The sequence below is a fragment of the Periplaneta americana genome, chromosome 3 (genome assembly GCF_040183065.1).
Source record: "Periplaneta americana isolate PAMFEO1 chromosome 3, P.americana_PAMFEO1_priV1, whole genome shotgun sequence".
Classification (NCBI taxonomy): domain Eukaryota; kingdom Metazoa; phylum Arthropoda; class Insecta; order Blattodea; family Blattidae; genus Periplaneta; species Periplaneta americana.
The window spans coordinates 116,327,658-116,354,626 of NC_091119.1; the positions used below are offsets into that span (position 1 = coordinate 116,327,658).

General features: G+C 34.0%; 1 protein-coding gene across 9 annotated transcripts in view; it reads right to left on the reverse strand.

The window, feature by feature from the left end:
• Positions 1-228: 228 nt before the first annotated feature.
• LOC138696407 (sex-lethal homolog) overlaps positions 229-26,969 on the reverse strand; it is a 42,721-nt gene continuing 15,980 nt past the window's right edge. For 3 of the 9 annotated variants that reach the window (XM_069821341.1, XM_069821342.1, XM_069821337.1), the window contains exons 6-7: positions 892-1,073; positions 229-560 (exon numbers count right to left, since the gene is read on the reverse strand). In XM_069821341.1, the coding sequence (XP_069677442.1) occupies positions 893-1,073 (181 nt within the window). In that variant the 3' untranslated portion in view covers positions 229-560; position 892. Of the gene's footprint in view, positions 561-891; positions 1,074-1,095; positions 8,612-8,685; positions 8,724-13,005; positions 24,875-26,031; positions 26,865-26,969 lie in introns of those variants that run through there. The other 6 variants (XM_069821336.1, XM_069821339.1, XM_069821344.1 and 3 more) reach the window with 6 other exon arrangements.

The following is a 26,969-nucleotide window of genomic DNA, read 5'->3' on the forward strand; positions in this document are numbered from 1 at the left end:
CATAATTTGGTGGCACAAAGAAACCTTATCCCACATTACAGGGAAATCACGATTAAGATGAAAATCTTTGTTATAGTATAAGAGATTCAACACGATAAGCAAAACTTACCACATATAATTTAGACACAAATCCCACACCCCAAACCTCTCTAGATGTCACACTACAAAGTTGCCTAATAATATTTCCTCCTTGCTTCCCAGGTGTTTTAAATAAATGTAACTAAAGAATCTGCTGAAATCTTTTACTGCCTTCCTCACTGAAACTTTTATTTGACATCCAACATACATAATACATTATTTATATCAAGTGAAATTTTCCTTAACAAATAAAATAAAAAAAACAGGACACACTCTGTCTCGGTACCGAAATGCCAAGAACTTCACAACACGCAGGTCCAGTTCAGTGAGAAATGCTACCGCAACTTAAGTCATTGTATTCGTAAAATAAAATGTTGACAACACAGCAGATGTGACAGGAACAAAATAAAAAATAAAAATCCATCACTTGCAGCTCCAAAGTTCCCAAACGATGGATCTTCAAACTCATATGCATCTTCATTCTGCAGTATAAAAAAATAAACAAAAATTTATATATTTATTATATTGAGGTCGCAGTGACCTGTGAATATGTTTGGGAATGCAATATAAAACAAAAATATATAAATGTCATTATAATAAATATTAAAAAATAATTGTCAATAAAGTCCCAATATGGACAGGAAGTTTAGGATTAGGGAACATCAGTCCAGGAAAAGTGTGCTTTGTTAACACTGCAAGAACAGTATTGGGCTTCTGCACAAGTCAAAATCTTGAAAGATCCTTCCCCCCCACCCCACTAGTTCACACCTTTCCTAGGAGGTTCTTATCTCATGAGTGAGTTCGTCTACTAACTTCAGTTCCAGTTGTACATATTGTAGCCTCCGCCCATGCCAATGGGATTGTATCGGTTATGAGATTTATCGGGCCGCATGACTCCGCCGTAGCCACGGACTCCCGTGTAGCCACCACCGCCACCCCGGATCATGCCCCCTCCTCGCCCGACAACCCCTCGACCCCGGCCTCCTGCTCCCCCTCCAACAATAACAACACATCACATTGTGATGTAATACTTTATCCTCCTCACACTCTCTCATCACACATATTACAGAAACAATCTGAAACATTAGAATGTACAACAGTTTACATACAGAATACAGCTATTGCAAAAAAGTTATGTATCTTTCAGGTAGTATAGTACATATACATATAATATACAAATAAACTGCTTGAACTTCATTCTGATTATTTTAACAGGTGTTTAATAATATATGAACCTGAAAAATACATATTCCAACTAATGAGACTATGTACACACTACTGCACTATATCAACCTACTCGAAGTAGAAAGGAAGCAAAACGCTTGGTTCTCCTCCCCTCTGCTGGGGATATACAACCCAAGCACTATTATTCCTTATTATAAGTATCATAAGTTATACTTAATATTAATAGTATTATTCAATGAAACAATTATGGAATAATTTCCTTTGTACATTGAGTGACTCATTCGTTTAAACATCTGAACATTTCTTCTCTAGTTCCTTCTTCACTGGAATATAAACAAAACTGCAATTGTCCACGTTCGAAATAATCAATTACATTCACAATGGCAATAATGAGTTCTACCATGAAATTACATTATAAGAAATAATTCTTCTGTACACTTTCGTCCATGATAAATTTAAAAAACAAACAAAAACACTGATCCAAGTCGCTCATCTCGAGCTCCAAGTGACAAAAAGTAGGGCACCAACTTGTTAGAACATAGTTATGATAAATTAATGATTCGAATTACAATTCTGCCTACACGATGATAGGAGAAGTTACACCAACAAGATATGGAAGGGCACCTACCACACCGAGCGATAACTACGCAGGCAGCCCTACTGAAAGCTATGTATCCTCATGCTTTGATGCTGAAGCCAATTAGTAGAGCATTGACAAGCTGCAAGAACATCCAATTATCAATGTCAAATAAATAAAGAAAAATACTCAAAATTTTTGTTTGTTTTTTAAACAATGGTGCCATTGATTAATACTGATATGTTCTTTTCTTGGTATACAAACCCTCGCCTCCTTTTTGCACAAGGAAGAAAGAAATAAAAAATGCAGTATCAGTTCCTTCATTAAATAATAGGTTCAGCAAGTTGCTGACAGTGTGTCTACATTCTGCTATAACATGTAGAGAACACACTATTTTAAAACTGCCCTGCAGGGACTGGAGCTCATAAAACAAATAAATGCAGAGAACAAAGCACATCTCATTGAGACTGTTTCTATTATAAGCACGCTCACAAATTAATTAGTCTATCTCCCTTGAAATGTATGAAATAAGTATTCCACAAATGAATGAAGAAAATGTTGTGAACACTCTGGGCCAGGCTATTTACACTGAAAACAACTGTTTTCAAGACAGAACAAAAAAAAATTATAAATTTGGCAGCATACATGTTCAGTAGATATCTTATACTGTTTAAAAACACATTTTATTGATCTATATTCAACAGGAGCATTTACGATAAATTATTTGAAGGAACTGCCTTAACATAACTATCTACATTTTATGATAATTGCTAATCATTCTTTTTGAACATTTTTTAATATGCGTCCATTTCGTAAAAATATATTTTGTGTTAAAAATAACAAAGATGGGAGAAGCAAGTTCGAAGTCTGTTACCTGTCAATGTCTGATTTTCATGTAAAAATTTCAATGGTTTTCAGCTCTCTCATCCACGAATTAAAGCTTCACTTACTGCCACAACTTCACTCGTAACGAGCTTTTCGTCTTTCTTCTGAATGTGTCCAAATCTGTTACTTTTTTTCCACATATACGTTTCTGTAATGGTTCTCTAAAACTAATGAGATTATTAAGACTTGAAGAGACAGTAATAGGCAAGAAAAAAGGTATCACCAAAGTACTTGGAAAAATCTATCCACAATCACTTTGTCCATTGTAAATCTTAATATTAATCTATCAGAAATCGAAACCTGGTCCCTTTAGTCTTAAGTTGTTTGCTACATCAAAAGTACAGCTTGGTCAGTCTTAGATCTGTCAGCTTAGTGTATGAGTTTAAACTGAAAATAACGAGATTAATCTCTATAATGCTACTACCAAATAAACTTAAAAAAAATCACTCTCTCCTCGGAATGCAAAGAGCAATATAATCTGAACTTTCAATTGCTAATCATAAAATTCAATATTCACAGTGCAATTTATATATATATATATATATATATATATATATATATATATATAAAAATGATTCCATAACCATTTGAGCACAATGTAATATACAACTTTAAAAGCTTTCGTTTTCTAGGAACTAGATTTATGTGATAAAATGTGTCCTTAAACTTATCAAAGTGAGATATATTTTAAATGTTCCACTTCAAGTATAAGAAAGGAAAGCTATTAATTTAGAATTCAGCATGTGGTAGTGAATAAATACTGATCCAAACATGAAGCTTGTTTTCTGCATTAACATTTTGGGCTATGTTGCAAAATGGCTGCAATTTAGGTTCACAAATGTTGCAATCACAGTAAACAATACTCTACAGATCAGACAGATAGCCCACTGCAAGACTGCTTCAAAAGTACTGTTTAGTCTACATCATAGTGGGATGGTTTGGAGAAAGGAACAAGTCTCGTTCCATAATAAAGAAATGAGCAAATGAAGGTAACAGACAGGGCTGGTCTTCTACAGGATGCATTTAATGCTCCGACTGTGGCTAAGGGACCTCCACACTTGACTTCCTTAAGTTTACTTCAGTGCAGATAGTTGAACCATGCAAAAAGAAGTTAATTTCGATACAAGAAAAAGAAACAAATAAATCAAAAGGCCTGCAGAGCATTAATTATACAATATAGGTATCTCATAAGAATAAGTGTGAACACACAATACATTACCGTGCTCCCATTGGTCATCTCACATCATTAACACTTTCTAACACATGCTGTAAATACCTCTATTCAAGCTCTTTCAAGACAATACACATATTCCTACATGGCATCAAGAACTAGGATTCAAAACAATAACAAATCATATGAATTTATAAAGAATATGTTGGGTGAAAGATCTCTTAATTATTTCCAGTGAACTTGAATTTAGCCAAAACATGAAATATATTACATGAGAGAAAAACACTTCAGCACTTAACAAGTTAAAGTGTCCATTCTACATACAATGAGACTAATATTGAAAGAAAGTAGAATCAAAATAGAAATTTCAATATTTTAAAAATAAACATTCCTGAGTTATTGTAAGTTTATTTCCTTATTAATGGAAAAATAAATTTCTGAAATCACTCTCTCCCTTTCTCCCTTCCTATCACAATTTTATTATATTTATCACTGCCTTTTTCTTCTATGTATATATAAACAAGTGGTCCAACAATTTCAAATCAATATTAGACTTTTAAGAATCTCGGTCGAAGAAAGACATTAATGGAAATCTCAATAATCAATCTTCTGAAATGGGTGCTAAGTTCTTGTGTAATAGATCAATCAAATAACGAGGCAATTATGTTATTTCCTTGAACAATAACAAAATGGAGTATACGAAAATTACAATGCATTCATATAATTTTTAACTGCAACTGGCTTCAATGATGATAATTAGAATAAATAGCAATTTGACTATCTTCTTCCTCTCTCTTTCTAATAAGAGCTGTAATGTAGGGTGTATTACTTAATTTTAAGAATGTACTAAAGTGTTAAGATGTGTTTGGAGAATTATTAGACTACATAACTGAACTTTCGTATAAAAATAAATGCTGTATTATGCGTTACTTTATGACAACTATTTTGAAAAATGGAACATATCAAGATAGTGCCTACTAACTACACAATGTCTTTGTTAAATATTACTCAATAACTATTAAAACTACAGAAACAATTCTCGAGAATGAACGACAGTTCTTCACAGTGTTACCAATAAGCACCAGCCCGCTCAACGTGCGACATTTTATTCTATCTAGTCTGTTTTTGTCATAGTATTCCTTTTAAGTATGTTTTCAAGTGCAGATGATATTCAGTACCGAAATTCAACATGGTCGACAAATGTCCGACAAATTTTGTTTCAAGGCCTCTTATCAGGAACAGAAGAGTTATTTTAGCGCTGTAGGTCTATGACATGGAACCACAGCATTAATTTCCTCCCAGAGGAAATCAAGCTAAAAATTGTATCGCTATTTAAAATCCACAACTCATAGAAGGATCTGAACTCACAAATCTCGGATCCAATGGTTAGCATCATAACCATTAGTTCACAGAAGATTTATGTCCAAAATCTTAACTTTTTTTTTTCTGGCGATGATACTGATACTATTAATTTGCACAGTGTCACTCAAGTTTCTTCTCTCTACAAGAAAATGGCTATTTTACACACCTCCACATGAAGACATAAGTTAATTAATAACATATCGATGACAAAATTTAAAACATTAATTTATGTATTCGTGCAGTTCTATATGTAAAGATCAATGCTACATTTGTCACTATTGGACACACTTATGTAAATTAGACTAATTACATCTGTTATACGTAGGCTGTACGAAAAATTAAAACCATTAAGAAACAAAAAAAGCAGGACATTTCAACATCTCAATATTGTTTCACACATTATCAACAAGATCATAACTCAATACGCATTTCTGTTCCATAGAACTATGAGACAAAAATGGGGAGTAGTTACAGTTAACTTAAAACCAGCAATAGGATAGGTCAAGTTCTCAAATATTCTACTCCCCACCCTTTAAAGTAAGTATCCTACCAACACCACTATTGACACACAAACCTTGATGTCTATGAAATCCACATCCAAGTTGTTGCGAGTTATTTGTAAGCAACAGGAAAATAGTGTAACAGTCACTGTAGCTTCTATATAAAAAAACTTAATAACGAAAAAGTGTGCTGTCACTTTTGAAATATCATCAGTTGCTTTTATCCCAAGTTCTTGTGCCATTATTACAAAGGTATTTGTAAACATCAGACAATACTTAATATTCATACCCTCTTACATGTAGTCACGGAAGTCAATGCTACTTACAATATTTTGACTGTAATGACTGTAATAAAACTTAAAAAAAATTAAAACAGAAAAAGAGATTTGTTAAGAAGTGGTGATCAGTAGTTACATCTACACTGTAGAATCATAAAATACCTGCAATACTGAATGTTAATTAAAAATGTGTACAGCTCATACAGTGAAACCACAATATAATGTTTTGCCTGATATGTTATCCACCTTCCTGAGGTTACTGCTATAGATCTATGTATTTTGTTATCTCAAGGAAGAGAGATAGAAATAGAGATGAGAAGGACACTTACAACTTCTAAAGTCTCTTCACTGTACTTCTAATCCTGATGTCAACAAATAAATTATATTCATCTGCAAGCAAGAGCTGTGACTGAAGCAATGACACGGGATACTAGTACTACTTTCAAATGCAATGTAACAAGGTACGAGTATGTATCAGGTTCACTCTCCACTTTTCAAAGGTTTTCCTTGCTTGTATATTTGTTTTACCGAAGATCTAAGCTACTACTTCTGCCATGCTATTCAATGTCACTCAAAAAAATCAACTTCTGACTGCATACAACACTGTCCTTAATGAATACGATTCTTAAACTGGAAAAACATAGGTGCCAAGGATGGCACTGCTGATTTGGAAATGCTAAAACACAGTAAGAAATAATGACGTAATTTATTCCTGATCATGAATCATAGTTCTGAGTTAAAATTATAGTAAATAACTCGTTAAAATGCAGTGACATGTGGAATGGTAGCAGAGGTCACAGATAGCTTCTACCAACTTGACATTCATCAAAGCAGGATCACACTGTATTGTGCAACAGCCTATACTCTGAAAACTTCTGCCAGTGAGAGATATAATTATATTTTTAAGTAAAATGTTATTTATCTGTGGAAATAGACATGGAAATAGGTATGTACTTGAACGAAAACAGTAGGTATATTATTATGGAATTATGCTTTTATGCACCATGTTAGCAAGTTGTTCGCCGAAATCATTGTACAATTACAAGGGAGTAGGTACATGTGTTTTTATTAACATCAGGATTAAACACACAGTGAATAGACTGTAGGTATACTTGGAGAGGAGAAGAAGGTATACATTCAGAGAAGAAAATTAATTGTACAGTTACTGTCACTATGTGGGTTGAGAGAATTCGTAAGACTGGCAAGAATCACATTTATCTACAGTACATGTTTATTAACAATCTAAATATTCAGCTCGAAATGTTGCATTATACACAGTTCAATTTTAAATGTACATATGTTCTAAATCAATAACCTTTTAATTTAAAATTTCTGCATGCCAAGAAAATGAATCAACAGACACAGTTTCTATATATTCTACTTCCTAAAACGATACAACCATTTTGACGTGAACATATAATTCGTACTCTAATTTTAGAATTTCGTACATGACTGTTAATATTGAATATCAAGAACAATTAACATGCAACCATCAAAACAAACTGTCTTCAAGAAAAACTTTCATGTTCATATCCATTGAATATTTATAAAAAGTAAATAATGTATATATATATGAAACAATTTGATGAAATATCAGTCTTAAAAGTTAAACTTAATTTCCCATCTTAATGTCATTCCTCCCTGTGTGTGACAATAACTCATCCTGAGATGCTCTGCTAGCTAAAAGATATCATACTACATACTCGGTTATTAAAAATAAAGAAATAAAATAAAAGTGTCTGCCTGAATCATCTTAGGAGACATACATTCTCTACAGATTTATCACTCTAACATATCAAAGAAAAAAATTCAAGAAGAGAATCAGAGTCTACTTTGAGTAGCCTATATATCACCATCTTAAATACACATTATGTTCAGCAAAAGTATCATATCCCTGTGCATCATTCCCAGATAAATAGACTCAGAGACATTTACCAAGAATAAAATTTGGCCAATAGTTATCACTATAAAAATGAGTGGACAAAGGAATGGTCAACCAGAAAAAAACTCTTTCAGTCTCAGGGATGCTAAAAACGCCTATTCCCCTCAAAATTTCATACACTATTTTTTACAGCAACACAATATTTGCTCTCTATACGCAATATAACAAGTAAGATATTACTGCTTGAAAATAGATCAGATATAACCAATCATATAAAAAGACAGAAAATGAACCAAGTCACCAAATGTACATACAATATTACCAAACTTTCCACTCGTACATTAGCAAGCACACCTACACTAGATGGTCCATGCTGTTTAGAATAAAATGCATAATATTTAAACAAATAAGGTACAATGTGTTTCAATATTAACATTATTTCATATCCATTGTAATGATACAATGTTATACAGTTAACAACGTGGTTGTTAACAGCAAGATAATTAACCCCCCTTTTTTAATTATTTTGCAGATTTCTGGCGCATGCAAAAACATTATAATATGAGTTTCACTGTATCCAATTGTGTTTGTAGAATTCACTGTAACTTCTGCACTTTACTGCATCTGAACTTAAACAAGTGGGACACCAGTAATACTTATTAGCGATCCAATTTCTACCACAACAACCAGCACCTAAAATACAAAAACATCAGACTGAGTATGCAGACCTAAAAAGTAATGTGGAGCGAACCATATACCATATTTACCTGAACACATGATGAAACTGATATCCCAATTTTAGACTCTGAAAAATAAAGGTGTTCATCTTAAATTGTAGTACGTACTAAAAAGCTGTACCTATTCAAGTTCAAGTGTCACTTCGAAGCTTCAAGGAGTGCACACGCACGCACACCATACACACGTGTGCGCCTCTTATTAACAATGTGCTGAGAATTGTCAAGACTACGAGGTGTCACATGCCAGCTTTGAGCATGCACGCTGTAACATTCTCACAGAATCTTAACTTTTATTTATGAAGTAACACATTATTACTATCGCTAATTACAACAATACACTATTAATGGCTAAGTGCATCAATGTCAGTTAGAAGCATAGTAACTACGAGTTATGAAAACATGGTTAAAAAGTAACCATGCAGCCTTGATAGCTAAATTGGCAGAGTGCTAGCTTACAATAACTGAGGATCCAGGTTTAAATCCCAGTCATGGTGGAATCATATTTGTGGTGGACAAGGCCAAGATTCCAGAGAGATTTACTCAGGATTCTCACAATTCCTTCACCATTCCAATGTCCCTCTCCATTTCATTACCCATTATCTTCATTTTAATAGTAACTACCCAAAATGGTGAAGCTTGATTAGTATTATGACTGGTGTACAGATGAAATCAGTTTCAGGAGGTATAGTATGCTCTCGGCGGGTGAAATGACACTCTAATGGGACTTCATCAGAACTTGAGCCTACATGGTTGAATTGACAGATGGCACCACATAACTGAGTCACAATATCCACAAAGAGAGAGGGCATTCCGAAGTGGTAAGGCACAAAAAGCCCATTTGAGACTGTGGTACTAACCTCGGGCCTCTTCTCCATATAAAAGGGAGAAAAAACGTGGTTAAAATGTACTTCTGTGCACCATTATAATCACCAGTTACTTACACATACAGTAGTTCGCTAATACTTCATTTAGTCAAAGTGAAGTCTGTGATGGTACACTGTTTCTCCCAAACTGCTAACCTCTGAAATGGGTTATCAGTAGGGACCGGACTTTTATGTGATTTCAACCTAACCGTATATAAATAACAAATCTTTGCGAATCTTGTAATTACTATTAATATATTAAAATTTGATACTACATATTTTTACATATTTACCCACATTACATTTCAGAACGGCCCCGAGGTTCACTCAGCCTTCTATAAAATTGAGTACCGGGTCTTTCCCGGGGGTAAAAGGCGGTCAGAGCGTGGTGCCGACCACACCACCTCATTCTAGTGCCGAGGTCATGGAAAGCATGGGGCTCTACCTCCATGCCCCCCAAGTGCCTTCATGGCATGTTACGGGGATACCTTTACCTTTTTTTTTTACCCACATTACATATTATGGCTTAGTATTACATAAATCTACATATTTAGGGGTTTTATTCGTTTTTACTTCTCTAAAAGAAAAGAAAAAACTTCTGCTGTGGAAGTTTACAATTTGAAATACAAAGATTTAAAAAGCCTTTTTACATATCCAAGAAAGGATATATTTCGGGACGAAACATAACATTCTTAGTTTCAGGAAGTAATAGAGGCAATCACCCCATACCACCCACTGTAAATATAAGTGAACAAAATGCAACCTTTCTCATACAACAAAATCACTCAAAAAGTAGAGTTGCCTTCATGTGGTGGAGTGGGACGAGGACGACATGATTTGTCTCGAACTATAATTGTTCTGCACACGTCATAACAAGCTGTTCCCATACAATTTGCAACCTTACCCACCCTCTTCCTAATCCTTCCAGAGAAAACTCGTGTCAAGTCTGGCATGAGCCGCAATAAAGTAACCGACTTTTGAAAAGAAGCTGAAGTAAAGGAACAAACCGGAAAGATGTTGAAAGATTAAAATAAATAGCTTTTCAGGTTATTGCTTGACCTCTTTACTTTAAATTTAGTAGACCTATACGGAAATGAGATTTTCCGAGCAATTAGAAAGTATGGTTCTCGGCTGGAATAATCCTACCCTTCTGAATGAGACAGGAATGTCACTTTTCAAACAACAGTTTGTAAATACCTATGGTTTGAGGTTTTAGTAGGTACTTTGTTTCTTACAGGGAGCAGCTAAAATGCATGTGTCCCACATCTCTCTTATTTTCTCCTAATCCAGTAAAGTGAAACAGTGTTTGCAGTACTGTTGTGTCATTCACTTCACTCAGTTCTCTAGTTTTAGTACATACAGTACCTATAAAGTGCAAGTGAGTTTATCTACTGTTTTTAACTAACTAAAATGGCCCCTGTATCTTCAACCCTAACGACAAATATAAAATCATGGATTGCGATGGATGAAGCTTTCACTACAGATGGAAAAATAGTAATGTGCCAAGTGTGCGGCAAAAAAGTCGGGTGCTCTATGGAATCACAACTGGAGAGTCTTACCTATTCTATACCTGCCAGATATTGATATTAAATATTTTCATGATTTTACATATTTTGGTACATATTCAGCTTATTTTTCTTACATAAATATGTACATATTTCACACCTTGATATTACATAAAAATCCGGTCCCTAGTTATCAGTAATCTCATCTTATTCACCTCCTCACCCTTTAGAAAAAGTTCATTTACAATTTTTCAGGAAAATTATCATATTGATAATTTGCAAACTCTTCTTCAAATTTGCCATGTTCACTTTCCTTCAGAAATTACATGCTGCGTACTTCTGAGATAAAATATTTTTTGCTGCATGCCAGTATTGAAGTGCTTAATATAGGCCTGAATTCTGTTTGATTCTTTCTCACAACTTTGAAAACTCTATATTTAAGAGAGTTGCTGTGATGTACACTCAGTACAGGAAATACAACTTTACTTATGCTGGGTTGCAAGAAAGCATTTATAGGTTCATTAAACGCTATTGGTCCTATAACTTTTCATTTAGCGTCAGTAAGCGTCACAAGAACGACCTTTAAAGCTATTGGTTCGTTAAAGCACTCTGTAAGCTATAGGTCGAAAATCGAAGCTGTAAACTGTTAACGAATCGTTAGCTGCCATATTGTACGTATATTTCTTGTTTTTGTATCTGACAGTATTAAGTAATTTCGTGGATATGTGGTAAGTAAAATGTAATATTCAGATCACAATGAACTCGAGATTCATGTGTGTATAGGAAAAGTTTTGTGAATAAAACAATTTTATTACTATTATAGAATCGTCTGACGTAGAGGTTATGTTGGATATGGTACAACATCTACCAAGACCAAGAATAATGAGAGACAGATCGAATCCTCTAGAAGAATACGATAATATTGATTTAAGGTTAGATTTAGATTATCGAAAGACACATTCATGGCTCTCTTGCATGAAATAGGGCATCATATTGGAAAATAAATTGCACGCAGTAAGACAGTATCAGTAAGTAACAGCTGTTGATTGCCTTGCGCTATTACTCAATAGGAGCATTTCAGAATGTGATAGTGGATCATATTCATGTTTATAAATCTACAGTTTGTAGAATAATAAGATGTGTGACTGCATTGCAAGAATGAGAAAACAATAGATTACTATGCCTCAAGGAAATTCTGTACAAACAGTAAAATAGGATTTCTTCTCAATATGCAATTTTCCCAATGTTATTGGTGCACAGACTGTAGCCATTAGAAAATTCAAAGCCCTAGTGGAAACTTGAATGAGATGTACCGAAACAGGAAGGGTTACTTCTCTATCAATCTGTACCAAGAATCGTTGCATGTTGGCCTGGGTCAGTATTTGATGCCTATCTTCTACGTGCAAAGTTTGAAAACAATGACTATCCAAAAACACAATATTACCATAGCGACACGCACGTATTATAAAGGAATTATTTGCGCTACAATGGCTCTGTCGTTTGGATCTTTTCCGTTTAAAGATGGAATAGCTAACAGATAGTTAAATATCACATTTGCAACGACCTATACTTTAAAGACTGAATAGTTTAAAGGCCTGTTACTTAACAAGAGAATAGCAATTTATGGAACAGGTTTCTTGCAACCCAGCATTAATGTTTTATATTTTACTTGTCTACTTTCATATATAAGATCACAAATTTTTCCCCTTTATATCTACAGTAGCACAGCCAGAGATTTAAGATGTGGAAAGGGAGGCCAAATTTTGGAAACATCACTTCGTAAATTTGCAAATAACTTATATGCAATATATTTAAAAGGCAATAGTAATTATTGTTTGATACTATGAAATTTAGAATCAATTTAGACTCTCAAAAAATTGTTATAAATCAAAATCCATTGTCAGTCATTGCAGAGTGAATCAACAGATGCCAACTCCAAATAAGTTTCTTAAACTACGTAGTTATTGTGTTGACAATGGTAGTTTCATTTTTTTTTTTTTTTTTTTTTTTAATAATCGGACAATTTAAAACAACTTATCAGCAGAAATATAAAGGATTTGTTATTCTGAGTATTAGTCACTGTTAGTAGAAACAGTCAGTGTTACACTCGCAATGCCATTGGTGGCTTGTTTCTTCATGCTTTAAATCTATTATAATTTTAAAACATTTCTGGGGGAAAGTTTCAGCCTGGTGAACACCCCCAACCACCGCCTATGTCACTGTATACCTATTCTAGATCCATTTACTGTGTTTTCAGGAAAATTATCATATTGGTATTTTGCAAATTTTTCAAGTTTGTCATGTTCACTTTCCTTCAGCAAACTTGGGTACTTTGGAAAAAAAATTCAAGAGGCGACATGAAATATCGAGTATTAACACACTTCAAAATTTTGTGAGACTGTGTCACACAAAGCTTGATACACTCTCAAAGCATTCTTTTATAACTTTCTCAAGATAGTGATATATCTTAAACAAAAGTTTTCTACATATACTGGCAAATTGGAAAGCTGTTTTTTGAACGAACAACAATGTGTATAAAATGACAAGAACAATCCATAACATTAATAGATGAATGCTGTCATAAGAAAAAAACACACATTTTTCCAAGGAATATCTTTATCAGTAACAGAAAATTCCTCCTCCTGTATCGTCAATATTCTCTAGAAATGATAAAAAGTAGAGTAGATATTTGACCTTGCTGAAGATTAAGAAAATATACAACTAGTGGATAAATTTTTACTGAATTTTGAACAGTACTACCATCAGTGACAAAGGAAAATGTTTTCTTGCAAAAGTTCAACTGTTTCTTTCTTTTTCTCACCTGCAATGTACTAAACTACTTAGTACAGACGTTATTGTTTTTGCACAACATAATTCTATGCTATTACATAATCAGAAAATACTATTCTGAATAAATTTCTTGCATAGCCAGAAATAGATAATGGAATATTGTGTTCTAAAACATTTGGCATTCTTTATGTTGGGCAAGCCCGTGGTCCAGGTAAGATGGGTTTTGTCTGGAAGCTCCGGTTTCCCTGTGGCATTCCAACAAATCTCCACCTCCATCATCATCATCATCATCATCATCATCATCTTATGTCATTGTATCGCGGGTGTAATGCAGACCAATTTCCTATGGTGCACCTTGAGTAATGATCCTGTCCGTAAATTGGTCTATATAACTGGCTTCATATGAATGACGAATAGTCAAGTATCCGCCATTAGTACAGACCCAGAAACAAAATTTGAGCCAACTGAGAATGCGCAATATGTCATAACGCACTTGGAAAATTCGGGTGGCCCAAATTTTGTTTCTGGATCTGTACCCCCCTCCCCCCCCCCCAAAAAAAAGGCATTTATGACCACTGTTTCAACGTTATTAACAAAGATTGGCAAAATACGTTTTTCTTTTTTTTCCAACTTCACTTCTCTATTATGTTTTATGCTTCTTTGTATCAATGTGTTCTACAATCATCTCCGCCACCATGAGCTACAGAAAAATCCTTTGTGTAACTGTTTCGATATTTTTGTAATACTATTATCTTCTTAATAGTGGATGTCTTACTGTCTTGAGAACTTACACACTTCAGTTCAGAAATTAAATACTGGAAAGAACAGTCACATAAAAAAGAAGAGCATAAAGTGCCAAATTTGCTCGTCTTCTTCACAATTTCACAAATCACACAGATAACGTAACATCACACATTAATCTGCTTCCTGGTTTAACACCAGTGATTGTAGCAGATGGAAGGGAAGGGACAATCTCCCCTGCACAGCTACCAAACACTGCGCATAGAACTATAATCAAGTAGTGTTGACATATTTTCTATTTGCAGAATAAATTAAAATCATTTTTTCCCCATTATAATATTGTTTTCTGTAATTTTTCCTTTCACCATAATTTCGTAATAATTAGGGACAATCTGTAATAGCTGGCACTTCTGAAATTGACAGAAGGAAAGTAAGCATACTCCTGCAAAGATGGACAACTTATCTAAAAACGACAATATTTACTCTGCTGTACATCAAAAAGAAAGTATCCAATATTTTCGTGTTGTATTTGTTTGCCTTTTGGTGGTGTTATGGTTTCGGGTTACATTTCTTTGTCTTTCAGTACTGTTAGGTTAAAATCTAACAAAATTGAAAATAAAAAAAGAAAATTATTTACTTTCCCCAGTTTGAGTTTGACATACTGATAGACTTAATTACTACACAGAAACATGTAACAGAAAAAATACACCAAAGAAATATACATAAAGGAAAAAATGAGGCATGGACTACCAGGAGATTAAAGCAGATGTGTGCACAATAGTAAGTAGAGCCAGGATTTATATGCAAAATGCATATTGCATGCAAACTAATTTTTAACATATAGAAACATAGTTGTTTTAGATAATCGTGACGACAGTAATCACTTAATACATATTTGTTAGTGCATTTGATTGCATATTTCAAGATTTACACTGTATGCATATTTCCCTATTTCAGTGTAAAAATTGCACATTCTAGATATATTCTGATGTATATTTTCTTTTGTCATACAAAAAATGCCATATTCAGCATTTCTCCAAAGCTTAATGAATAAGGAATGATTCATGTTCTATGGAAACGTGGCATTACGCTTAGCTCATCTGTTTTAACATCACTTGAGTCAGTCAGTCTGAAACAATAGAAGCACAGTGCTCTCCACTGCAAGAGTCCTTGTTCTTATACAAAATGTTATTGATGCTTTGACCCCTAAAACACATGGGATTGCAAACAAACGTTCTGAAAATCTTCAATCAGTGCTTGCAAAATATTCTGGATATCATTCTGTTTGTAAGATAGAAAAATTGTTATGTAGTAAAAAGCAGAATAAGAGGTGGAGTTAACACAAGGAAAAATATGGAGCTCATTCAATGCATCTTTGACTACTTTTGATGTGAACAGGTCATTCTCAATGTACAAAGACCTGTTTTGTGATATACATAGGAGCTTCACTACGGAAAACATGAACATTTGTTTCCGATTTTATGTGGGTAAAAGATAGAAATTTTATACTTAAGCAATATACTGAAACTCAAGGTAGTTGTATAACAGTGTTTAATTGCGATGTACAAGGGTTTCCACAACTGTCAACAAATTGTGCGCGCATTGAGGTTTAAAAAACTGCCATCCATTTAAAAATAAACAACATTTACTTTGTGTTATTTTTTGAAAAACTTATATTGCTTATTACAATGCATAGTTGAGTACAGGAGGTTAGATTAGATGGGAACGGCATAGGAGATTACTTGTTGTATTATGGGGGAGGAAACGATAATCACCAATTTGGAACAGGATTCTTTATCCATAAAAGAATAAAATCAGCAGTAAAAAAAGGTCGAATTTATCAGTGATAGGTTATCATATTTAGTACTTCAGGGTCGATAGTGCGATATCGTAGTTACAAATGCTCACGCCCCTATAGAAGAGAAAGACGACAATATAAAGGACAGCTTCTATAAGAAATTGGAACACACTTTGATCAGTTACCTAGATATCACATGAAAATTTTATTGGGAGATATCAATGTTAAAGTAGGATGGGAAAATATTTTTAAACAGATTATTGGAAAAGAGAGCCTACACATAACTAGTAATGATAATGAAGTTAGGTTAGTCAACTTTGCCACACCAAAATATTTAATTGTCAAAAGTACAACATTCACACATAAGGATATACATAAATATACTTGGACTTCTCCAGATGGATTGACACATAATCAGAAAGATCATACATTGATAGATAAAAGAAGACATACTAGTATAGTAGACATTCGAACCTTCAGGGGGGGCAGACTGTAATTCTGACCATTATTTGGTAACTGGAGATCTAAGAGAAAGACTATCAGTAGCCAAGCGAGTAGAGCAACAAGTTAATATTAGAAGATTCAATATTCCGAAATTAAAGGACGAGGAAACTAAGCAACATTATCAGGTCGAAATTTCAAATAGGTTTGCCGTATTAGCAAGTTCCAACGAAGTTGAGGAAGAGTTAGATGTTAATAGTGTGTGGGAAAATATCCGAGATAATATCAAAATTGCAGCTGAGCGGAGCATAGGTTATTATGAAACTAAGAAAAAGAAACCGTGGTTTGATGAAGATTGTTGCATGGTAGTAGAAAGAAGGAAACAGGCAAAATTGAAATTCTTACAGGAACCAGTTGAGGCGTATAGAGATAATTATTTCAATAAAAGACAGGAAGCAAATCATACAATTAAGAATAAAAAAAAAGAGATTACTTGAAGGAGAAACTCAATGAGGTAGAAAGAAATAGTAAAAATAAAAACATTAGAGATTTATATAAGGGCATAAAGGAATTTAAGAATGGATATCAGGCAAGGGTAAACATGATCAAGGATGAGAATGGTGACTTGTTTGCAGACTCTCATTCAATCCTGAACAGATGGAAAAACTATTTTGGGCAACTACTAATTATACACAGGTCAAATAGAAATGATCGGGACGAAATTGAAATACAAACTGCTGAGCCATTTATACCCGAACCCACACTTTCTGAAGTCGAAATTGCAATAGAAAAAACTGAAAAATTGTAAGTCTCCAGGTTTTGGTCAAATTCCAGCAGAATTAATACAAAAGGGTGGAAACGCATTATCTAATGAGATTTATAAGCTTGTACTTGCTATATGGGAAAAGGAAATTGTATCAGAACAATGGAAGGAGTCCATAATTGTACCTATCTTTAAGAAGAGGGACAAGACTAACTGTAGTAACTTTCGAGGACTATCACTTTTGTTGGCGTCATACAAAATTTTGTCCAATATTCTTTTGAGAAGATTAACTCCATAAGTAGATGAAATTATTGGGGATCATCAGTGTGGTTTTAGGCGTAATAGATCAACTATTGATCAGATATTTTGTATTTGACAGATAATGGAGAAAAAATGGGTGTATAAGGATATAGTGCATCAGTTATTCATAGATTTCAAAAGAGAGAAGTTTTATATGATATTCTTATTCAATTTGATATCCACAAGAAACTAGTTCGATTAATTAAAATGTGTCTCAGTGAAATGTACAGCAAAGTCCATATAGGTCAGTTTCTGTCAGATGCATTTCCAATTCACTGTGGGCTAAAACAAGGAGATGCACTATCACCTTTACTTTTTAACTCTGCTCTAGAGTATGCCATTAGGAAAGTTCAGGATAACAGAGAGGGTTTGGAATTGAACAGGTTACACCAGCTGCTTGTCTATGTGAATGATGTGAATATGTTAGGAGAAAATCCACAAATGATTAGGGAAAATACGGGAATTTTACTTGAAGCAAGAAAAGAAATAGGTTTGGAAGTAAATACCGAAAAGACAAAGTATATGATTATGTGTCGTTGCGAGAATATTGTACAAAATGGAAATATAAAAATTGGAAATTTATCCTTTGAAGAGGTGGAAAAATTCAAATACCTGGGAGCAACAGTAACAAATATAAATGATACTCAGGAGGAAATTAAACACAGAATAAATATGGGAAATGCCTGTTATTATTTGATTGAGAAGCTTTTATCATCCAGTCTGCTGTCAAAAAAGCTGAAAGTTAGAATTTATAAAAGTTATATTACCGGTTGTTCTTTATAGTTGTGAAATTTGGACTCTCACTTTGAGAGAGGAACATAGATTAAGGGTGTTTGAGAATAAGGTGCTTAGGAAAATATTTGGGGCTAAGAGGGATGAAGTTACAGGAGAATGGAGAAAGTTAAACACAGAACTGCACGCATTGTATTCTTCACCTGACATAATTAGGAGCATTAAATCCAGACATTTGAGATGCGCAAGGCATGTAGCAGGTATGGGAGAATCCAGAAATGCATATAAAGTGTTAGTTGAGGGAAAAAGACCTTTGGAGAGGCAGAGACGTAGATAGGAAGATAATATTAAAATGGATTTGAGGGAGGTGGGATATGATGGTAGAGACTGGATTAATCTTGGTCAGGATAGGGACCAATGGCGAGCTTATGTAAGTGCCTATAGGTTCCTTAAAACCAAGGAAGTTTAAGATATTTTAGAGCATATTTGCATGCAAATTTCAAGCTTTATAAATGCATATAAATAAGGGTTTTAATAATGAGCCCTATTTCCCAGGAAATTTCAATATTGTACAATCCATTCATATTCTATATTCGTTCAGCCTGCAATATAGGGAAAGGATTAAATTACTCATATTGTGAATAATGTGTGTTGAAGTTGTTCTATACATCTGAGCAGTGTTCCCTATTAAGCAGCCAATTCTTAGCAGAAATATGACTGTTTCTCTCTGTGGGATTTCCAACTGATCCCTCATCTGTTGCAGCAAAAATAACACAGCAGGTTTCCATATACAAGAACCAAGCGAGGTGACCCATGCATCAAGCACGGGTTTCGCATTCGCGAGGTTTGCAGTTCAAATCTCCAGACTCGCCAACCTGTGGTTTTTCCGTGGTTTTCCACAGTTACTAAGGCAAATGCTGGGTTGGAAATTTCATTGCCATGGTCCATTTCCCTTTCTCTTCCCTGTAGAAAAAGAATTTAGATTTCATATCATATCATTCATCTTCATCATCTCATTCCATAGGCATATTCAGGTCATGATGCATGTCTTTGTCTACTTGCAGGAGAGGCGTCCTCTCTGAAATCGTCTCTGGGTTCCAAGCTTTTCGCAATATCTCTGCTAGGATTCATTCCTTAAGAGCACTTCAAGGGCACTTTAACACCTTAGAAGGTCTGTCCAAATGAAATGGATCCTGTCCTGCTTGGTCACCTAAACAGTATGAACTTAAGGCGGGGGGAGGGGGGTCACAGGCGGCCAATGGGCTGGTACATCTATTCTCATTCATCCCATAATTCAGGGTGCACAATAGGGCACTGTCAAGCCGACATGCTGAAGGGTCATTCCTAACTCGCCTCTAGCCACTCAATACTACTATTTCCACATATGAAATCATTCCCGAAAATTTCTGCCAATTCTTCACAAGGATTCTTTTTCCACTAACACAACTTCGCACTCACCCTCATCCCAATCCAATAAAATAATTTATCTTCAAAATCATGGCTGCCTTTATTACACTGGTTATCTTCCTTAACGGCTCGAAAATGGCAGGTGAGAGATTACCGTGATTAATCAGCTATTTAAGTCCTAATTAAGGTCAATGCATCAGAGGTTAAGTGGCAATTTTAACTGGTGGTTACTAACAGAGATTGATGCACATAACCATAAGATAACATGTCTACTTACATTCACGCAAAATGGAGCAAAAATTAAATTAGACATCCTTCCAAACATCTTATGTACTAATGTGAAAAGTGAAGTTCTAAAAATAAAGTGCTTAGGAAAACATAAGGACCAAAGAGAAATTGAGACACAGGCAGGCAAAGCTAGTCATTAGGTTCACTGGTTCAATGAACCCTTTGTCTCTTGATGCCACCCTAGATCATAAGATCATATATGTAACAGATAGCTCATCCCTATGTTAAAGTCAGCAGCACTTTGAACAGAACAATCGACAGGATTGCCACCCGTCCACTGTAAATGAACACGAGATGGTAGTACAGTCACTAATGCAATTTAAATGGGAGTTATGACATGACTCCTTTTGTAACAACTAGATGGCAGCATAGTAAATCTGACAAAAGTTGTTACCCTCAAAGCCTATAAGGCCGAGCAATCTGGGTATATATGGTCTAGGATGCCACTCATTCCTTTCATTTCTAAGGGTAACTGCAGAACTGAAATTGCTGGATGTTCAGCTTCTCTTGGTTAGAGCATAAGCGAACTATAGCGAGTAAAGTCTGTGGAATACTGTAGTAAGCGGCATCTCAGGGTTCATTCTCAGAAGTGAACCAGCAAGAGCTGCTAAAACAACCTGCAGAGGTGGGCAAATGTGAAGAAGTAGAGGGAAAGTGTGTTTAAAAAAAACGCCGTAGTCACTACTAAAAATAGTGGCTCCAATACTGCCTTTCTCTGTCACACACACAACCCTTCCCTTACATTCACACTTCTCTCTCCAAAGCTACCTATGGAACAGACTTCTCGTTTGTTGACACTTCAGAGGGGATAATGGTAAGGAAGGATTTGTTCATGAATTTGTCTTTAGCTAAGCAGTTACGAGATTATGTTCCCGGTGCATGGAAACACTACAGATCTATATACTAGTGATATTGATATTATTGGAAATAAGTTTTACAGGAGAATGTATGTTTCTAATAAGGATGGAACATTCGAATCACGCGAATCCTGATGATCGGAAATTCGAAAACTCGAATCTTCGTGATTTTTCGTCACTGAGAGCTTTCGAATCATAAAGAAAAAAAAATGATTAAAACTTCAGAAAGATTAGTTTTAACTCCACTGACGTCCAACAGATGCGTTCACTAACTAAAAAAGGCTATTGTTGCAATTTCGGTGGTACCCGGATCACCAATATTACCTTGTGACAGCCCTAAGTATCACACTGTTTGATGCCACATGCCATCTATGGGCATATTTTTTTTTTCGAAAACTATTCTTAAATTTGTTTTTCATCAATCACAGATTTCTAATTTTCTTTAATTAAAAAAAATAATTTGAAGTACTTTTTTTTTTTCCTTATTCTCTTATAATATTACAAGTGCATTATTATAATGTTATTTTATTATTATTATTTGCAGAAGACAGCCCTACAGTATATACTGACTACACTCCAACTCTGGCTACTAGCAACAGGCAACTATAATGAACACCGATCAAAATACCCCTCATTTCTCGTGAAAAACAACAACTGAATAGACTACAGTGGACTATAGTGGACTTTATATTGTCAGCAAACAGCTGGATACATTAAGGAGATTGATTATTATTATTATTATTATTATTATTATTATTATTATTAATATTAATATTGTTGTTGCTTAAAAAACATGAGATTCGGGAGATTCAAGGGATTAGAGAATTTTGTAGAATTTGTCCCACTTCTAGCTTCTAACAATAATAATAATAATAATAATAATAATAATAATAATAATAATAATAATAATAATAATAATAATATGGCTAAGCAGTGAAAGACATGCCTTTGGGAAGAAAACTCTGAATGAAGGAATTACAATGGCGGAAAAGGGTATTTGTGTGCTCCCGGAAACTAACTTTTCAACTCTTACGTTAAAAGAAACTTTAAATAAAAGTTCTGGGGGTCCTCTTCCACTTTTTAAAATCTCTTAGGACCAATTATGTAACGGTAAATCGTTTTGTAGAGTGTTCGGACCTCAAATTTATTAAAGAAATAACTGGATCAGTGGATGTAAAATCACAAATTGTTACGGTATGTTTTCCATATTTACTCTCTGCTAAGAGAGTGATGCTAGTTGTTTGAAAACAAGGGTGTGTGATTTAAATAACCTAACACAAATAATAACTGAAAAAACACGAAGAATCTATGATTCATAAGAATTCAACCCTGGATCTATTAATGCTTGAAAAAAGAAATATCATGGAAGAACTTGACACTGCGTTCAGGAGAAATACTGAAAGGCATAATGATGTGGTGAGAAAAAAATCTTTGATTTCAACGAAAGTGTGATCGTATTTTCAACAAAAGAGAGAAAGGTGGATTTTTACTACAAATATTCAATAATAACACCATTCCCTTCCACATTATTGCGAGAGGTGAGAGTTTATTTGAACCTTATAGTCTTATTTTATATTTAATATGATTGCATTACTTTTTCGTCTCTTGTTCCCAAATAAAATAATGTTGTGACTTTTGAGTACTCATTATGTGAACCTCCAACAACAAATCTCAAATCTCATGAGCCGCTAGTGGACACACGAGAACTGAGATTGGCCAAATGAATGTCAAAAATGGAGATTTTAGGAAGAGATTACAAAATAGTGGTGAAAGAATAATTTGAGGACAGACTAAAGAAGATAGGAACAAACTCTATAATTAGCATCAACTCTGCTCTGGATATGAATCTGATACTGGGGAACTAACATCAGGTGCAATGAATGTCTAGGTTTCATTAATATGGAAACTTATGAATGAAGCAAAGCTCTTAGCATACTGTATATTAATTCTTATAATACACCACCAAAACTGAGAACTATCCAGTATTTTACACAAATGCTTTACATATATGCATACATGTACTAATCTTTACAGTCAAAAAAATCATGCTTATTCTAAATTATACTTTCAATTCCCCAATAATGCAAAACATACATGTTAAATGGTGTTGTATTAATTTTAGAACTTTGCTTCCTGATTATTAAAAATGATAATTCAGTCCATTCCTACCCTACAAGAACACTGCAAGAGTTAAATTATCACAACATGATCTTAATTTATCCCACGAATATCCTTAGTGAGTTTTACTTTGTTACGAACTATTGCATATATTATAGATCAAAGGAGTAAAAAAGTAACAATCTCAGAGTTAATGTGATAAAAGATTGGATATGTCCTATAAATATAGTGAGCTACATGTATCAAAGGAAACACACATAAAATATATTCTACAAAAGTGTCTGCATACAACAGATTAAGAAATGTTTTTAAAACATAATCAATTTAGATAAAACAAAAACGAATCCCACCTTGATATTTGAAGCATGCATTTCAATCCAATTCACACTACAACTCATTAACTTACATTCTAGAATGCTTAAATCCAGATTGAAACAATGAGTTTCATCACATCTCCATTGATTTACTGGTAAATACAACTATAAATAACAATATAATTTGCTCTATATTGAATAATCAATAATCATTTAAATACATCAATTTTCCACTACACACATTCGATGAAAAATGAAATAGAACACAACAAAACAAAACGAGTATTATCCAGCTCAACATTCTACTCCACAATATAAATGAAAACACATCTAAAACTGCATACCACAATAATTCATGCATAAACTGTTCACTATCTCTTTTATGTAAAGATTCATTGCTGACGTTTTCAAATATCTATATCATATATCTACCAAACTCAACAGCATGGTCGTATAAACAATGCCACAGAATTTATTTTTTTATACTGCAACTTTCGAACAAGAAACAATGACTGAACTGAGATGCATGCATAATAAATCAATAGCTGTTCAACTCATTCTATGAAAACATATCACGCAGAACTATGGCGTTTGTGATAAAAACTGTCTAAAACCATATTTATTTGCACGTAAGCCACTTCACTCAACAGAAATTAAAACTCATATTGTTAACCAACCCGTAATGTTAACTAAGACTACACACTCATTCTACCTTAACTGCATATAATTTTGAAAATAATGAATGTAGCTTAAAATTAGTGGTGAAATAGCTACATGAAAATAAATATATTTTGTGTAGTTTAAGGGGAAGTCAAGCAGTTTCGTAAAATCTAAGATTTACAGGTTAAACATATAGTAATTAATTTTTCAGAACAGAATTAATACATTATGCACAAAGTTTTTTTTTATGGCTGCACAATTTACAAGTAGTGAGAAACACTGTACATTATAATGAATGAGTGAAAGGGAGAAAGTGAGTGATACAATAAATGTTCAGATAAACAGATGATGGGTACGTTAGTGGTAAAAAATGCATCTAAAAATAGACGAATATATTTTATACACAATGTGTGTTTGAAATGTCATTACACTCAACTAAATGAACTTATTAAACAAAAAGAGATATGTAGGATGTCTGAGGAGGGCCATTTGCCACATGGAAGGCCAGCCCTGATAGTACAAGATTGACAATGGAGAAGGAAAAGATATTACTGGAAACAAAAGCACAAACATAAAGGTTTCTGAAACACTACTCAGCAATTTATTTGAAAACTGCTAACTTGGAAGACATTAAAGATAAATCTGAAAAAAAAATGTTATCTCAATTACATCTAGAGAACATGATTACTATTTCCTGAATATAATAAGATTGTCTCCATTGCTATGGAGTCAAGCCTGGAAACATAAGCCTTTATTATGTCTTGATCCATATTCCCATTATGTCACACTACCACTTTTATTTAGAAATAGATTTACTTACTGGTGTTCACAGACTTTCTAAACTTAGTTCCTGTCTTTTCCTGTGTCCATTTCAAGTAAGTGATCGCATATAAAAACATGTCCATAGTGTCAATCAGAGAAGTTAATAGTTACATAGCTATAATCCATCCAGCCCTAGAAAGAAACCTAACACAATCAATGCAATTTGCATCACTCTGTGTTTAAGAAGCGTGACTAGTTCACAGCATCTATCTACATAGTGACTTCCCTTCAGCAGCACATATGCTTTTTGCGCATCACAGTGTGTTAGAAAAATGTTGTCTTCTTATAAAATAATAAATTAATACACGCAGAATAAGTTATCACCTCTCATTCATCTGTAACTGGTTCCACAATTCTTAGGATAGATTGTAAATGAAACAAAAGATACGTAACACATAATACAAAAACAAAGAAGAACTGTCACTTGACAGAACCAACATATACCAGCTGACCTCAATGAACACAAAACAAGTGAATCAACAGTGTGGAAAACAGATGCATTCTTTAAATTAAAGAGTATTGGCCCTTATTTGAAGCCTTTTTGTGGGATGAGAACAGTCTTACTGGCATTTGAGGAAAGTATTACAAACATTCAAAACAATAACTTTCTCTCCACTTGTTAGAGTTTTACCACTAAATTATGTTCGACTACAATACTGTGACCTACTTTACACTCTGTTATAATGTCACGGCTGTGAGGCAGGCTGTGACACCTTCCCTTCCAAATGAATCGGAATATTGAGAAACCCCACATGTCTATAATCTTTCTGCTGTAAGAAAAATCCTAATGTAAACAATAGCACATGACTGAGGTGAGGCTTCATTGGCCACTGTTTGGCGCCATAGATTCTCAGTACATGTTCCCGTCCACTGTTGTACATTCTGTTTCATGTTAAACATTTTCCGTTACTTGTCAAGTAGGCCTAACCTTACTACTATGCATTTGTTTGCTTGGGAAACATTTACTTTATAAAACGAAAAAAAAAAAATCTGGAACGATCACGTTTCATTTTAGGGTGGTTTTACTGTATTAAGGTGAGGGCAGTTGGGAATAGTGTGTGTGAAGTATTAAGTGTTAATAGAAAAAGTGATTTTGGTTTTTTGTGATGAGATAATGTAAGAACTGTAAAATAATTATAATTATTTTAGTGTGACCAGAATTCACGAAGAAACATTGGTGGAGTTTGATCTGTGAGGAGAAATAACATAAGAGAAGTCTGAAAAATCTCAATGCATATGAGCTAAGAAATTGGTGATGGAAGGATTGAAATAAGGTTTTAGGTTGGAGCAGTTGAAAATACATATTACAGAGAAAGATTATGTTAATACTGGTGGTGTTTTTTGAAGTAATGAGCAAATTTATTATAATGTGTTAAATGAATGAAGGTGAAAGTGTAACTATGATAGACAGAAAAAAATGAGAGAATGATATTTTGAATGATCAAGCAAAATCAATGAAATGAACTGTATTAGGAATAGTAGATTTCAATGACTGAAGTGTTAAGTGTGAAACAAGAAAAACATTGTGTGTGCGCACGCGCGTGTGTGTGTGTGTGTGCGTGTAATGAGATGTGGGAAGGACTGTAAATGTGTTGTTGTTGTTGTTGTTGTTCTCTAATGGCCGCAATTTGGGATCATTTAACCCAGTTTGCTTCTTGCCTCCTAATAAATTTCAGAAAAGTTTTTATTTTGTTGTGCTTCCTTGTTCAGTGCAGTGCATGTGAATAGGTGTTCTCTTCCCATAGATGAACCTAGTAAGTTGCATAAGGAGCATTCTTCGTATTAAGGATTCCAATTTTGCAGAGATGTGCTGCAAGGTAAGGACTGTAAATGTAATTATAGTTATTTTAGTAAGAACAGAAATTCAGTATAATCTAAGATTACTTATTGGTGATGTTTGAGAACAATAGTTGGA